Here is a 16,898-nt window from a genome sequence, read left to right on the forward strand (position 1 = left end):
ATGTAAACTTTCCTGAGTCTTGAAAGTTGCTATTTCATCACTGTAGGGGTAACTTCATTACATTCTTCATTACTCCCAACTATGATGAAAACAATCACATGATGATTTCCCAGAATACCATGAAATTGTCAATTTTTGTTTCTTATTACAATGTTCAAAATATGGTATCATCTTTCAAGAAACATGAGTGAAAGCTGAGGCACCATCTTTTTCTTAAATATTTTAATTTTAATTATGTGTGCATGAGTGTGAGGGTATATATGTATGTGTACAGGCTAGGAGTGTCAGAGGCCTGTGAGCTGGAGTTATAGGTAGCTGTACGCTGTTCATGCGGGTGCTGGGAGCTGAGCACAAGGAACAGCACACTCTTAAAAGGCAGGTCTTCTCTCCAGCCCCCGAGACACCGTTCTTGAGTCTGCCTTTACTTTTCATTGAATACAGCTAAAAATTCAGAAATTTTAATTTCTTGCCAGTAGAAAAGAGAACAACTTATGGGGAGATGACCCACAGTTAATTATGGGGCTAATCTGAAGATGTGGGTAAGGAGTCTATAACAACCATGAAATTCAAGTTCATTTGCAGAGTGAGATTTCATGAGATAATTCCTAATGAATTTTCTTGAAGTGAAGAGTGAATGACTGAGCAACACAGTTCTCTAAGAAAGAAATGATGCAACATGGAACTCTGACTCCACCATTTCACTGAAAGTACTCCATCATACAACATTTAAATAGGAGGCTCGACTGTCTCCTGATACCATTTACTAGAGTATTCCTTCATCTTTTATGATGTTCATATGCCAAATTTTACATGATGCAAATAACTTTACAGCATTTACATTATGTGATGTATATATATGTGTACATATATATATATACATATATATAATATAAAAGAGTATTAAGCCTTAAGGCTTAAAAGAAAATCCCATCACTTGTGACAACATGGACAAACTGAGAGGACATTACACTAAATGAAACTTTTGGTTACAAAGACAAATACTGTGTGATGTGGATTTTACAAAAGTCAAATCATGGAAGCTGCAAGTAGGATAGTGGTTGCCAGGAGCTAGGATGGGGAATGAGGACACAGAGGTTCAGCTGTGCAGATGGCTGTGTCCTGGAGCCCAGATGTCCATCAGGGGTTTAGAGCTGATAATTCTGTGCTGTACGCCTGACATTTGCTGAGAGAGCAGAGCTAACTTGTTCCCTGCTTCCACACAAATAACAACTGCGAGTTGATGGGTATGTCAATTATCTGATGGCAGAAATTATTTCACAACATACATCAAAATATTACATTGTATACCTTAAACATATGCAAACTTTCATCAATCAAGTATACCTCAATAAAGTTGGAAACAAAAAAAAACCCCAACATATAAAATAAGAACTATATTCAAGGTAACGTTTATTCGAGCCTCAGATCTACTAAATTGGTGACATCATTGGACAAATGCTTGTCTATTAGAGAAAACAAACAAGTGAGTCAGAAAGCTTCTGAAGCCATTTTTCCATCTTCACCCTTTCTTCTCACTGAGACCATCTGACGAAGTACTTAGTAGCAACCACTCTTAAATATCAGATTCCTTAGCAATGAAAGGTAGGACGATACACTGAGGAATTCCGACACGGGGTGTATTACGTATCTCACTCCCACTCTATCCCCTGCAGCTCATGTCAGTTCCTTAGAGGAGGCAGCGAAGGACACACTTATTCTGGGGTATGTCTCTGTGCTTTCATTTATTTTGCAGATTCATTTATAATTTAATTATATTGCCAGCTTTAATTATATTGCCAGTTATAATCATAATTATAACTTGTTTGTTTGGATAGACATTTCTATTTGTATAAAATGCTCTGACATGATTCACAACTGAAAAAGGGTTATAGTCTCTACTGAGCTTGTTTCTCATTTTATCCTCACTGTACCCTTCTTAGTTCTGTTGGTTCTGGGTGGATCCAGGAACAATCACCTTCTTTCCAGCTGTACAAGACACCGCTGCTGTTCTGGATTTTGCTGCCAACCACACCCTAAAGTAATTCACTGAGCTCCTGGGGGCTCACAGAATGGGAACATATCAACACATGTGAATAGGCAGCGGTGTTAGACAGGTAAGGGAAGGGAAGTCAGACAGTGGTCACAGAACTTCCTACGGAAAGGTAGACAGAGAAAGAAGGCTGTGCATTCAACTCAGAGCCTGTGATGGTTGTGGCAGTACCATAAACCTGTATGGTAGGAACAGGAGACAGAGTTCATAATGTCAGAAACATGTTTACAACAGCTTTCAGAAGAAACAGTGGGGGCTGAATCATCCCAGTTTTAAAGAAGAGGAAAGACACTCAGCTTGGACAGGCCAAGTTACCTGCCAAAGACTACACAGTCAGAGACAATCAAAGCTGGGATCCCAACACAGCTCCAAGAGATCAAGGCCCAGTATGTCCTGCTATATCAGATGCTAGGCTACTTAGTGAAAACCAGGTGACAAAGATCACTGTGGTTGTAGAAGATGACCTGGTGACAAAGGCAAGTAGATCCAGTAAGAAAACAGTCCATTTGGTTTAAACACCGTGCCCTAGGCTGCTGCAGAGGTGAGCATGACAACTCTTTCAATGAGGAAATGAAACCGTGGGACGTCCTCAGGTGAGCAGGGGCTAGGATGTCTGGGAGCACTGCAATGGCAGTGTCCAGGCCAAGCACACAGAAGCCACTGTCAGCAACTCTTCATTCTTTCCTAAAGCACTGAACGCAGTTGCAGTTCTCACAACCTTACCTGGTGCTGCTGGGAACTCTGTATGAAGTTGATGGGTGGCTCGCTCTGCTTACTCTTCAGCCGTAAGATGTTGTCGGCATACCCCCAGCTCAGGATAGCGGACCACTGAATGTCCGTACTGTTCATGCTTCTCACACCTCAAGAGAAGGGAAATCAAAGGATCTACTTGTCACTGCAGTGCACATGGCAATGGCAGGTTAAAGACTCAAGTTTTCATAGCAGAATATGTCTTCTTTTCAGACAAAGTCATCCTTATCTCCCAAAGAAAGAATAATCTTAGTTTTAGTGCTTTAATAAGACTCTGAAGGTAGAATTATCTTCTCAAAGACAGTTTTATAACTGATAAGGATAATAAAACTTATTCTATTCATACTCGGAGATTCCTTTTCTTCAAAAATGGAACATGAACTTAAGTAGCTTTCTAGACATCTAGTGCTGAGCAGTCAGCATGGACAACCACAATACCAGAAAGAACTCTGCTGGGGAGAAGGCACGCTGAGCGCGTGAAGAGATCCACTCTGGTCAGCTGTAGGATTCAGTATGGCAAACTGTAATTAAGGGGGTTCTGGTCTTTTCTCTCTGCTTTTAACAGCACAGTATTGTGCCCCGTTAGCACAAAGATGAACACCCTGGTGTCCCTTCTCAGGACTGTCTGTCACCTGTGAGCACAGCAGGAAGGCTGTGTGGCACTGCCCTTGGAGCCGGCAATGCTTCAACTAGCATAAGGAGTTTTCAGGAGACAGAACGTGCTTTATCCTTTCCAGACTCTAGTGGGACATGAAAGATATGGACAAACAAATAAATATTCCTCAAATGAATCAGCAGCATGTTGGAAAAAAATTGCAGTTTTTCCTGAGTATAAGAGCCATATGTACACATCAGTTTCACAACAAAGGAATTAAGATTTGCTCATAAAATATAAGCTCCTGTACATATCAGCTACTGGAAGGAGCCACACTCCCTGACTCTGATGACTCTTGAAATCTATCAAGCTGACACGATCCTAAGAGTGGAATTATTGTCTTTTGCCCCAGTGGTATTCTGACTGGGACTTATTTGACTCAGAACTAATGACCACATGGGGTAGGTACTCAATTAACTGAGCTCGTTTAGTTTTTTCCTCCTTTTAGAAAAATAAACTTTACTTAATAGAACAGTGGATCTTGAGCAGGAGCTTGTGAGAAAATTTTTTTTGGCATATGTAGGTTTGGACTCAAACCCCAGAGGTTTGGCTGCTGTGTCCTAGTGGGAGGGAGCAAGTGTGCTTGAAGACAAAGCACCTGAGGCTTCCAAGACACAATTCTCAAGGAAGCAGTGGTGGTCGTAAGGTCACTGAACACATCTCAGTGTAGCTGGCACAGCGTATCCTGACAGACAACCACGCTACTATTTTATGTACAAGTGTTCTACGTGCTGGCTGCAGCTAGGATTCTAGCATTCACCTGCAAGCTGCAGTCAGTCATCAGTCAAAGCCATCTGGAATGCCTCTATGGATGCTATTGGTGGGGTTAAAGCAAGGAGCACTGACATTCCCTGACCAGGGTGGTTTAAGCCTAATGGAGACTTGTGTAATACTTACTAATGCTGCTAATCATTCTCACACACTGTTTTGAGTTCTCACAATAAATCACCCTGGAAGGGAAGTCACTTGGTATTCCTATTTTTATAAATCAAAAGCCAGGATCTGGAAGGCCTTGAGTAACTTTCCCATGGCTAGTAAACAGCAGAGCTTGGGTGCAAACTAAGGCATTGTGCTTCCAGAGGCCACAGTGGTTCTGACTAATCCAAAATCTACTCTGCAGGAAAGGTCCATAATGAACACAGCTCTTGAGGGCACATTAAGGGCCCAGGACCATAGTGACATAAATGTATTTACGCACTGTATTTTTAGTAGGTTGAAAATAATATGGGACACATTTAAATCTCAAAATACTGAGTGATAGGGTTACTGATACCCTAGTGCATGGAAGGTAATGAGAAATGCTAGCAACTAGGTTTCAAAGAGGCACGCAGGCCACGGCTGGCACTGAGCAATGTGACACAAACACGAGTATCCTCAGCCATGCATTTTCTTGCTCAGGCCAAGCAGCAGAGCTGCTGCACTAGAGAAATGGATACCAAGGAAAGACAAATGAATTACTTAAGTAGAAAATGGCCCTCAGTTCTCCAGTGTCTGTGACATTTTGAAATATGAAGGGATCCCTACCACACAGTCCTATTCTACCCTTCACTGTCACTGAGCTGGAGGCAGGGAGTCGGAGAACAGCTTTTCAGGAAATGCATTTATGCTTATCTGCAAGGCTCCTTCTCACTCCTGACTGGGCGTTCAAACCCACAGCTGCATCTTTTGAGGCACCAGGCTTGTCTATTAAGTATATCTGTCCTTCCTGGGGCCTGGGAGCCTCACATGTACAACGTGTACATCATCATCATCAGACTGATGATGTTTTCAGCTTGTGAGCCTAGCCATTGATTCTTGTCTCCCTACAACCCCTTTCATTTTAAATGGCCCTGCATTTTAATTCTCATTTTTTTCCATGTACTGTTTTTATGCCTAACTTGCATTAAGTGACCACAATTCTGAGCAGTTTTTCACCAAGGACTGTGAATCTTTAGAAGACAAATAAAACAACAGCATAGATTAGCTGGTGATATTCAGATCTCACAGAGTCCCAGAATGATTTTCACTACAGTTTAGTTTACCTTGCTCTTTGCTGTAGGTCATCAGAAGACAGAAGTTTCGGGATAAACCACAGATGGCTCTGGTGGGCAATGCCTGGAGAGAACCAAATCTTTCTCCATGGGGCTGGCTGAAGCAGACCACAGGTACTGGAGCACTTGGGGAACCTACGTACTCCCCCCACTTCAAGCCTTTGATCCATGACAAAGGGCTCTAAAATCAAGGAAAGATTACAACTTTTTTTAAAAACAAAAAAGTGATGCTAGGTCATTAATTATAATTTAAATCCTAAACAGAAATTATTCTGATTAGAAACTCTTGGAGAGCAAGAATTATGTTATATGTTTTACTTCCCCACGCTTAATATGTAGAAATGCATTTCCTATTTGATTTTTTTTTCTGCAGTTCTGGCCTAATCTACATGAAAATGTCTTGCTACTAAATTCAAAAAGTTTTGAAATTAAGGCAGAGGAAACAAAATTTTATTAGACACACTTCTTTTTTGGCTATCTGACAGGTGTAACGTTGGTAAATTGAATTTGGAAGTATGACAGGCCACTTGTTATGTGACAGAAATGAAGATGCATGAGCACAGAAAGGCTCACTCAACCTGAGTTCTGGAATCGGGAACCCTTGCCTAGCCTGTGCCTAGAGCACAGCAGTTCCTCAGCGAGTGCTCAGGAGTGCATGGAAAGGTTTACTGACGGTGTGCACTGAGAAGACCGGAGCACTGCCAGTGTCCTGGAGAGGACAGTGCTGTCCAAGAACACAGGAAAAGACAGGATTGAAGCATGGCAGGCTGTGGACACAGAACAGTGAGGGAGACCGCAGTGAGCGATGTCCACACACTTGCACACACGGGCCAAAACGCTTCATCCATCCAAGTAAAAAGAACTATCAAGAAAAATATCCAGAAAGGGAGAAAATAGCTCTTTGGAGTTTTTCTGAATAATTCTATTCTTCCTTTCTCCTTTGACTGTTTATTACTTTCTTCTTATTAGTGGATTTTCTCTGTTTTAGCCATTTAGAAGTTTAGTTATTTTTACTTCCAACTTTTCAGAGGGATGCACATAAATCTAATGAAAATAACATGCTAAACAGATTTCACTTGTTTCCATAAAACCATCCTAGTGGTTTTCAGTGCAGTTTGCTTATCTCAATTTTCCAACTGAATGAAGAAACAGGCACTGTTAATCTACATACTGCCACCCAGGGCTCTATTTCTGTTAGATCACTTGGGGAAGAAGTCATGTGCAATGCGAAGTGGTATGAAGAGTCTGAGAAGAGTGGGCCTCTGGAAGTCTGAGCAGCAGGACCACCCCTGAGGGAAGCGAAAGGTCTAGAACAGGTATTCTGAAAGTAAGTGCTCTTCCTTTCTAAAGGCTTCAGTCTATCTGTGCTGAGGTTGAGAAAAAGTGGTGTCAGGCTCTGGTAATGACTGATCATTCATAATTTCTTACCTGGAATGTTCTTTCATTGCAGAATTTAAACTTTTTGGATGATATACAAAGAAACAATGGCTACAATGGTTGGCATTTCAGACTGTGCTACATAAAGGAAGAGTGCTTTTCTCTTTTTTTGGTCTTTTTGAGACAGGGTCTCCCTGTAGCCTCAGCTGGCCTTGAACTCACAGAGATCCACCTGCCTCTGCCTCCTGAGTGCTGGGGTTAAAGGTGTGCACCACCATGCCTGGCAAGAGTGCTTTTCTTAAGTGCTGCTCATGGAGCTGACTGTAGCCTTGACAATGAGCTGAGGTCCACACAAGCATCTAGGTAGTCTGGAGGACCCCTTTCAGCAAAGCACCACTGCTGTACGTCAGAACTTGTGGCTGCTATTTGCATTTTGTGGAGCTCCAACTGAAGGCCAAGGAGCAGCACTATGTGGGAAGCTCCACCGTGGTTCAAATAAAGAAAAGTAGTGGCATAAATGCTGTTGCATATCACCGAAGTACAGACAAGCCAAACTCTAAAGAACTTGCTTGCAAAGTCATTCATGTAATAAGCAGTGAATGCCACTGTATGCCAGGCAATGCCTGGAGCTGGAGACACAGTGATAAACAAGTCAGACGATGTCCTTTTCCCCATTAAGTTGCGTTCAGTGGGGATGGGGAGACAGACAAAAAACCAAGCACTTACACATATGTCAACAGTGAAGGTGTTATGAAGGTAAGCAAAGAGGAGAGGACTGAGAACGATGGCGCTTCTGGCTTAGACATGGGGGACAGGGAAGAGATGTCTGAGCAGAGGCCTTACTGAAATGAGGAAGCCAACTGGGGTACATTTGGGGAGGCATGCAGGGAGAGGGAACAGCCTACATGAAGGTCCTGTGGTGAGAATAAGGCAGGTGATATCCCATTCCCACTACCAGCAGATACATGCCCAGCATCTTTACATACTACACTAACCTTAAACATGGTAGCTACACTAACCTGGACACGGGAGCTCAGGCCTGCAATCCAGCACTCAGGAGGATAAGGCAGGAGGGTCTCCAGGTCTAGGCTAGTCTGGGCTACACAGTGAGACCCTGTTTCAAAAAGCCAAAACTAATCAGCCAAACCCTAAAATCGCCCACCAATTAGCAATTAGTAGTAAATTAAATGGCATTTATTAAATTTGAGGGATATACTGTTACATTATTTTGACATGTTAAAGTAATATAGTATGGTTAAGAATAGCAACCCTGGTAATGATGAAGGACGTCACTATTGCTATCTTCAAAACCCTAAATATAAATCTAGCTTTCTATCGTAAAATTGAACACTGGTAATTTGGTATTAGTGAAACACTATCATACTGTGCTTTAAAATTGAATCTACTAACTGAATGGGTTCTGCTTGCATTTAAAATGTGAAACTGGGCTGGAGAGATGGCTCGGTGGTTAGGAGCACTGGCTGCTCTTGCAGAGGAGCTGGGTTTGATTCCCAGCACCCACAAGGCTGCTAACTGTCCATAACTCTAGTTTTGAGGAATTTGACACGTTCTTCTGGCTTCTGTGGGCACTGTACAGCATGGGTGCACTTACATACATTCAGGTAATAGATATATTCATAAACTAAAAATAAATATAAAATACTAAAAATAAAATGCAAAACTGATATGAGCTGTAAGTATGAAGAATTTACATGTATGGGTCTAACATATTTAAGTAATATCATTGCAAGAGACATTATCAAAACAAGGTTTGTGAAAACTCTTTGTTGACAGTGGACAACATATTAGCTGAGGCATACTCTTTGATGCTATGTTTAAGGCCTATTCCTTTCCCTTTCCTCTTTCAGTGGCCCCTTCCTCAAACTCCTGCAATGGTCTTGAGTTCTGTCTTACATTGCTTTTTCTATAAAGAATTAAATGAAGACTAAAATTCATTTTCCCTTTAAGATCTGCTTTCTTCAGCTTTCCATTTCAAAGAATTATGCCTACTCCCTACTTTTATTAAAATTTGTTGTTTTTCCATTGATACACATCAGTTTACGGATAAGGAAGGCCACACAGAGCTAAATAACTTGCCTATGACACATATTCCTTTTTTTTTTTTTTTTGGTCTTTTTGAGACAGGGTCTCCCCGTAGCCCCAGCTGTCCTGGAACTGACTATGTAGACCAGGCTGGCCTTGAACTCACAGAGATCTGCCTGCCTCTGCCTCTTGAGCACTGGGATTAAAGGTGTGCGCCACCATGCCCAGTGATACTCTTTTTAAAGACTTATTTATTATTGCTTTTAATTTTTGAATTTCATGTAGTGTATTTTGATATTTAGATTTCCTCCTCTATCTGTACCCTCCCTTTTTAACTCCCTACAAAATTTATATGTATTTATACACCACAGACACAGACACAGACACAGACACACACACACACACACACACACACACACACACACACACAACTTGTGTGGGAGCCTAGTCAAGCTACTAAGAGTTTCACCCTTGAATGGGACTGAATCTCTTCTTCCCAGTGGTCCTTGTTGCCTCAGGTGGGGTTGGAGTTTCCTGCCCATGTCCCATGTCTATGAGGGATTTTGTCTGAGCTTACTTGTGCATGCTGTCAGCACTGCTGTGTGTTCATATGAGTAAATGACCAGCTATCTGGAAAACTGTTTCCTGTGGTCACCCACCCTTCTGGCTCTTACAATTGCTTTACCTCCCCTTTTGCAAAGATCCCTGAGCCTTGGGAAGAAGAAATCTGACATAGGTGTCTTTTCAGGGACAGGTACTCTGCAGCCTCTTGTTCTCTGCGGGTTGGCCAGTTATGGCTCTCACTGTCTGCCGTATAGTATTTTTTCTTTTAAAAAGTTCTTATTTGGGGCTGGAGAGATGGCTCAGTGGTTAAGAACACTGGCTGTTCTTGCAGAAGACTCAGCTTCAAATCCCAATACCCATATGGCAGCTAACAACTGTCCGTAACTCCAGTTCCAGGGGATCTGACAGCCTTTTCTGACCTCTGCAGGCATTGCATCACAAGGGTGCACTTACCCACATGCAGGCAATACATGCATACACATAAAATAATAAACTAAAAAATAGTTCTTATTTATTCATTTATTTTTATTTATTTGTGTGTGTATTTATTTATTTATTTATTTTTGGTCTTTTTGAGACAGGGTCTCCCTGTAGCCCCAGCTGTCCTGAAACTCACTATGTAGACCAGGCTGTCCTTGAACTCACAGAGATCTGCCTGCCAAGGCCTCTGCGCCTTTATTTTTATGTGTCATGGCTTGTCTGCATGTATGTATTTGAGAACACCAAGTGCCAGCAGTGCCTATGAAGGACAGAAGAGGGCATCAGATCCCTGGAACGGGACAGTTGTTAGCCACGGTGTGGGTGCTGGGAACAGAAGCCAGGTCCTCTGCAAGAAGAGCCAGTGTTCTTAATCACTATCGCTCCAATCCTATTTTTAAAAATTCATTGATTTATTTTTATGTGTATGAGTGTTTTGCTCGCATATTATATAAGTGCATCCATGTTGTGTAATGCCCAGGGAGGCCAGAAGAACGCATTGGATCCCCTGGAAGTAGAGTTACAGATTGATGTTAGTCACCATGTGGGTGCTGGGAACTGAACCCAGGGTCCTCTGCAAGAGCAGTCAGTGCTTTTAACCACTGAGTCATCTCCCTCCAGCCCACTTCCTTGTTTTAGAGATAATATTTCCCATTACTGTAATCGGGGAGGCACCTCTGGTTAGTGCTTTTGGGTGAAGATGGTAACTTGTCCTAGCTGTGTATTTACACAGGTACCTGCTCTCACTGTGTGCCAGTCCAGCAGTCCCTCTCATCTGCACAATCCTATTAGATGTCTGCCTGGTGAGGGCTTCCCTGGCAATAATCCCCTGTGTGCCCCAAGGGCTGTCTGCCCCAGTCAATGCTTCTTTTCCCTTGGCTCACAAGGCACTCTCTCTCTCACTGAGCTGAGGCCATTGTTCTAGCTGCCCCTGCCTGTCTTGCACTAGTTGGTGCTTATCTGAAGGTGGGACCATACTATTCATTTCTGCATCCTAGAGCCAGGGTGAGAGGCATGGTAGAAGTTCAATCAGGTTTTGCTGTACTCTACTGAAATAAAAATGACATACCGGATAAGTTATTTCTTTAACTTGTTCTCGAGTCTCTCTGAAAGCAAACTGCACTAATAAGCCAACAGCTGCTGGAAGTTCTCCTTCAATGTTGAGCTTGGCTCCAGGTCTGTTGGTGTGGGCTGTGTGGAACAGCTGACGAGGGGTCTGTCCATAGGTTTTTATCATGGTTTCTAGAGCTCGTCTCTGCACTGGATCTTCAACTGCGGAGACATCCATTCCAAAGTATGTCTGCAGAGAAAAAGAGTGAAAGAACTTGGCATCTGCAGGATAATGTAAGACACAGCGTCAAAAGAAAATGTTGATTTTTAGCTAATGGTTTACTGAGTGCAAATGATTTAGAAATGTTTCTGATCAGGTTAACTACCACTAATGGTCTCACTGGCATCAGAATAGGAATAACCAATGTTTCTGAATGTATGAACCAAAATAATATATCTTGTTGTCTTCCTGGTTCTAAAAATGTGTTTATGAAATATTTAAAATTTAAGATCTGAGCTGGGCATGGTGGCACATGCCTTTAATCCTAGCACTTGGGAGGCAGAGGCAGGCAGACCTCTGGTGAGTTCCAGGCCAGCTGGGGCTACAGGGAAACTCTGTCTAAAAAAAAAAAAAAAAAAAAAAAAAAAATTTAAGACCTGAGAGATTTATGTAACGTCTCAAGTGAATTGCTTGTCCAAAGTGATATACAGGAAAAGGTAAACATGAAGTTACAGTGCAAAGTAGACAGGTTAAGTTCATAACGGATTATGAGTGAATGTGAAAAATCAGCAAGGATGGTTCCAGGGTGAGCTCTACTGAAATGCCACATTCTTTCCAGTGATTGTGCCTCTGTGAGTCTGCTGTTTGCCATGAGCACTCTCTTCTCTGTTTGAAAGTCATGTACGCAGAACTGCTGTATGTGCCGTTCATGCCCATGTGGACAGTCTAGCTTTTAGCATTTAATCAGTCACAGCAATCTTCACTTATATACCTAGATAGAACATTCCTGAAAGTGGCAAAATAAAATTTCTGAGACACTTCAGAAGTTAAATAGCCTTCATGATAATTGTCCTTTTTAAAGTACTAAAGTCCCTAAGACAGTGAAAAACATTCTAGTTAGATGAAAATTACCTTGTATAGTTCACTCTTTGGATACATCTAAGAATTACTGAAAACATGATACAAAATGATGGGCATAGAGCAGAATATAATGAGGTTAATGATTAAATTCCCAGTTGCTCTGAGAGTTGCATTTTAGAATCAAATATGAGTGCAGGTCAGAAATTATACCTGGACCCTTGTCTTTACTTTATATTCAATGGTGCTCATGACAGGCTACACACAAACATGATGCCTGGACACAAGAGCTGGAAGAATGTGAGGAAGGACACTGATCTTCCCCTTGAAGCTGCTCATAAAACCTAGAAATGGCTTTGGGACCTTCCCTGAAGTGGAGAGGAAGCCTCTCATGTCCCTCCACAGAGGAAAGCACCAGCCTCAGATCTGAAGATGGTGAAGGCACACACAGGACGGGAGGCAACAGGCCTGGCTATTCCCCACACACTGCTCTGCTGCTTTCATCCTGCCAAACTTTTCCATGACTCTGCACTCGCCACCAGCCCAGTGTAAACACCAACCACTTGTGGGGCATCATTTCCTTATGAAGGCTCTGGTATTCTGAAAGCTTGAATTAGGCAAGTGTGTATGCTTTTCTTTCTAATCTCTTTTGTTATGGAGTTCCAGACAATGAACCTAAGATGGGTAGAAGGAAAAAATATTTTTCCTCCTCTCCCTATTGCATTTATTGTAAAACTATTATTTGTGGTGAGACTGCCACTGGGATGGACGTGTTTCTCATGATCCGGCGCCATAAGACTACCATCTACATGGACACCATGGAGTCGAGCACCTTGTTCGAGCCGAAGTGCACTGCTGAGGGCATCCTCAAGCAGTGGCCCAACAAGCAGTGGCTGTACAAGGATGACCAGTTCCTTGATGACAGAAAAACTGGGAGAGTGCAGCTTCACCAGTCAGACAGCACAGCCACAGGGCCCAGCTACATTGGGCCTGGCCTTCTGAGCAGATGATGCCTCTGAAGCCCTGCGCGTTGAGCCCTTCTCCAGCCCTCTGGAGCTTCCAGATGTGATGAAGCCACAGAACCCTGGAGGCAGTGCCAATGAAGAGGCTGTGCAGTGAGGGCTCCGGGCCCAACCTGAGATCCATTCCCCCCAATAAAAAAAGATTTGGGTCTTAAAAAACAAAACAAACAAACAAAAAAAACCAACTCTATTATTTGTGAATGAAACAGTAATGCTCTCCTTAAAAAAAATTCCACACTTTAAAAACATGTATCTTCTATCAGAGCCATCAATAAAGCAGTTTTAATCTCCATTCTAGACTATAAATATAAATAATTCAATTTCCTACTACCTTGGAGGTATCAAAAATAATTACAGAGGAAAATACACTAAATAGAACTTTATCTTTAGACCACCTCTTGGGAGTGGATCTCTGCCATAGAGAAGCCTAGATACAGAGGAGCTCTATGGGTTCTGAGTGTGCACCTGGCTGTGTTTGCTATGAGCACCTGCAGATTTGCCCTCACCTACACAGAAGCACACCACTGGAGAGCAAGCCCAGGATCAATCTAATCCAGCTTGCTAACTGGATTGTTAGGGAGGCAACATTTCATGCGGTGGGTAACAGCTATCTGTTAGGTCTGCACTGAGCAGCCACTGGGCAGGGTCAGGAAACACCTCTCTCTTCCTGCTCTGCTTTTCTACAACCAGCTCACTGAAACACTCCTTTCACAGGCCTCACTGGAACTTTCCTAGCACATGTGATCAGGCCCATCCAATCCATCGGTGTTCTTCCTAGTCCTACTCACCCTAGTTACCTCTGTGCCCTGAGACCTAGAAAAATGAATGTTTCCTTGACAGACCTAGCCAACCACATAAAATAGTATATGTGGAAATGTAACCATTTTACTTCTAGGAAGTTATCTTAAAGAAATGAAGATGTACATAAAGAAAGGAACCTGAGATTGTCTTGGAGAACCCTAATACATAGTATCTAAGACATTTTTTTGGTCTTTTTGAGACAAGGTCTCCCTGTAGGCCCAGCTGGCCTGAAACTCACTGTATAGACCGGGCTGACCTCGCTATCAGAAAGATCCCCCACTGTCTCTGCCTCCCAAGTGCTGGGATTAAAGGCATGTGCCACCATACCTGGCGTATCTAAGACATTTTTAAAGAGATGAAGTATAGAGCCGAAAAGTCTTGGGTAACAGTAGTAATAGCTTCATGTAACTGTCAATTCTCTTTGATGACTTAGGTATTTTAAAGGAATAGCCTAAAGTCAGCCTTAAAATATTCAGGTTCTGACTTACATGTGTGCAGATTATTTTAAGAGAGTCACTTACAGCTGGATGGAAAACATTAATGGCTTGAACAGAAGCCTTTCCCTTTTGCTTGTACCCAAACACCAAGTCAATCCAGTGACAGATATTCTGGGACACGTGGTCAGACTCTAATGCCTGTCGGTGAATAAGGATGAACAGACGAGGATCGTTACGTGCCCATGGAGGAAGGTTGACGTGGTTAACCCGTTCACCATTCTGACGCACACCGAAGTCAAAACCTAAAGAAGATTAATACACATGTTTAACTCTGCCAAGGCAGGCTTCATTTAGCCCACACAGCAAGCCTTTTATGTTCTAGAAACAGGTGACCATGTATGACAGGCCTGAAAGGCTGAGAAATACCACTGCTCATCTACTTCCTTCTTTGCTGACAAGGCCAGGGGGATAAACAATACCCTGGGTACAGCTGGGACCCTTCAGCCTTACCCTCTGACCACTTTCTAATAGGATGAAGAAAAAGCAGGAATACAGTGTTCATGAATAATCAACCTTGTTGAATAGATATTTTTCTCTACAGAAAAGCTGACTACTATGAATATGAACAGGATAGAATATATATATATATATATGCACATATATATAAAGTTTTCTACATGCCTCTTGATTGTTAATATAGTAAGAAGGATCTTCAATTTAGAAGCATTTTGTAATGAATGATATGATACAAAATATAAATGGAAGGTATGTTTAAGATTTACATGAAGTGGGGCTAGAGGGTTGTGAGAGCACTGGCTGTTCCTGCAGAAGACCTAGGTTTGATTCCCAGCACCCACATGGTGGCTAACAACCACCTTTAACTCCATTTCCAGGGGAATTCAATGCTTTTCTGGCCTCCATGGGCATTGCATGACAAGGTACACTCACACACATGCAGACAATATACTCATATACATATAACAGAAAAAGTAAAACATTAAAAAGGATTTTCATGAGGTGGAGACAGGCATCTCAGGGTCTCTTCAGTGTCCTGGAGAACAGAGCTGGGCTGGGCAGGAGGACCTGATTTATTTAATGATGATTGGAGAGGGGCCATAAACACAGTCATTCCTAACTTTCAGGTACCAGGGCACATGCAAAGTAGGCACTTATTACTCAGAACAGATGACTGAGGGATACTGAGGGGAATGCTGATAGGAAAGAGATGAGGTACACTATAGGAAACCCTAGCTTCAGAAAGTGGCTGTAATATTTCCTTTCTAGTGCACTTTTCTGGGTCTTGCAACCCCATCATCAAGCCTGTGTGTCTTCAATATATATCTGGATGGCTCCAGATGAGCAAGAGGCAAAGGAATGGATGCTGTGTTTGCCAAGGTTAGGTTAGAAGAGGCCATTCAGTTTTTGCCCATCTCTTTCAAGACATTTGCCTTTGGATCCCGAGTGGCCAAGTAGGATACGAGAAAGCACAAACTAGTATTCCTAGAAAAACAAAGACAGACTTAAAGGATCTGTGGCTCTATTCCTCCCCACTCCCCCACCCCCAGCTGCTCCAGCTCTGAATGCAACTGCAGGACAGACCCTGAGCCAAGGCTACTTGGTTGAACTAGGCCTGAGTCTCTGACCTGCAAAAACTGTGATAAATAATAAATTAACTGTTGCTTTGAGTCACTAAGTGTTGCAATGATGTATCATATAGTCATAGGTAACAGGAACACATATCAGAGACTAGAGACAGAGCAAACAGCCAGTAGATTTAAATGAGTTCCAAATTGCAAGCCACATGTGGGTGAGTCCCTCAAGTTGCATGTGCTGATATGTGGTGGAGGTATTTTCATATTAGTACTGTGCACTGACTGAGCTATTGACCTCCAGACTGAGGAGTTTTCAGATGAGTAACATGGTGAAACAGCTCCAGGGTAACAAGCAGTATGAGTGCATTAATGTTCTCCAAATAGCTCTAGATGCTAGTTAGCATACAGTAAGATTCTAAGGTAATTTGTGTAACACTAACTTGCTTAAAGATATGTCTCCATTTCATATATCCCTAAAAGTCACATGGAAAACAAGAAATTAAGGAAAACCCAAAGGTTCTCTCACAAAGTTAACTAGAACGTCTGTTAAAGAACAGGCAAGGATGGTCAAGTTCACTGATCACTGGCATCACAGAGCACTGAGATTTTAGCCTCTAGGATCTCTTTCTCCTTTTGCTTATCAGATGATTCTGCTTAGAGTTCTCTCTCTCTCTCTTTCTCTCTTCCTCCCAATTACAGTCATATATAGCCATCCCTAGTTTATACAGTGGTAGGGATCAAACCCAGGGTTTTGTGTGTGTTGTATAAACACTCTACCAAGTGAGTCACATCTCCAGCCCCCAAATGTTTTATTTCTATCTCTGACTTCTTCATAGAATCATTCAAATTTTGGTTAATTTACATTTTGCTTTTAATGAAGTCATGACTTTAAAATATTATTTTTATGTGTATGAGTGTACTGCCTGCATGTCATGCAATGTTGGAAGAGATCAGAAAAGGGTGTTGGATCCC

The 16,898-nt window shown here is 42.2% G+C and overlaps 1 protein-coding gene and 1 pseudogene across 4 annotated transcripts in view; one reads left to right on the forward strand and one right to left on the reverse strand.

Moving 5' to 3' along the window:
- Lyst (lysosomal trafficking regulator) overlaps positions 1-16,898 on the reverse strand; it is a 200,316-nt gene that overhangs the window by 21,196 nt on the left and 162,222 nt on the right. For all 4 annotated transcript variants that reach the window (XM_008847035.3, XM_029570379.1, XM_029570378.1 and 1 more), the window contains 4 exons: positions 14,419-14,636; positions 11,016-11,246; positions 5,477-5,666; positions 2,774-2,910 (listed from right to left, as the gene is read on the reverse strand). In XM_008847035.3, the coding sequence (XP_008845257.1) occupies positions 2,774-2,910; positions 5,477-5,666; positions 11,016-11,246; positions 14,419-14,636 (776 nt within the window). The remainder of the gene's footprint in view (positions 1-2,773; positions 2,911-5,476; positions 5,667-11,015; positions 11,247-14,418; positions 14,637-16,898) is intronic.
- LOC103745127 lies at positions 12,211-13,381 on the forward strand (annotated as a pseudogene).

Source organism: Nannospalax galili, unplaced genomic scaffold (assembly GCF_000622305.1).
Source record: "Nannospalax galili isolate Female #2095 unplaced genomic scaffold, S.galili_v1.0 scaffold1463, whole genome shotgun sequence".
NCBI lineage: Eukaryota > Metazoa > Chordata > Mammalia > Rodentia > Spalacidae > Nannospalax > Nannospalax galili.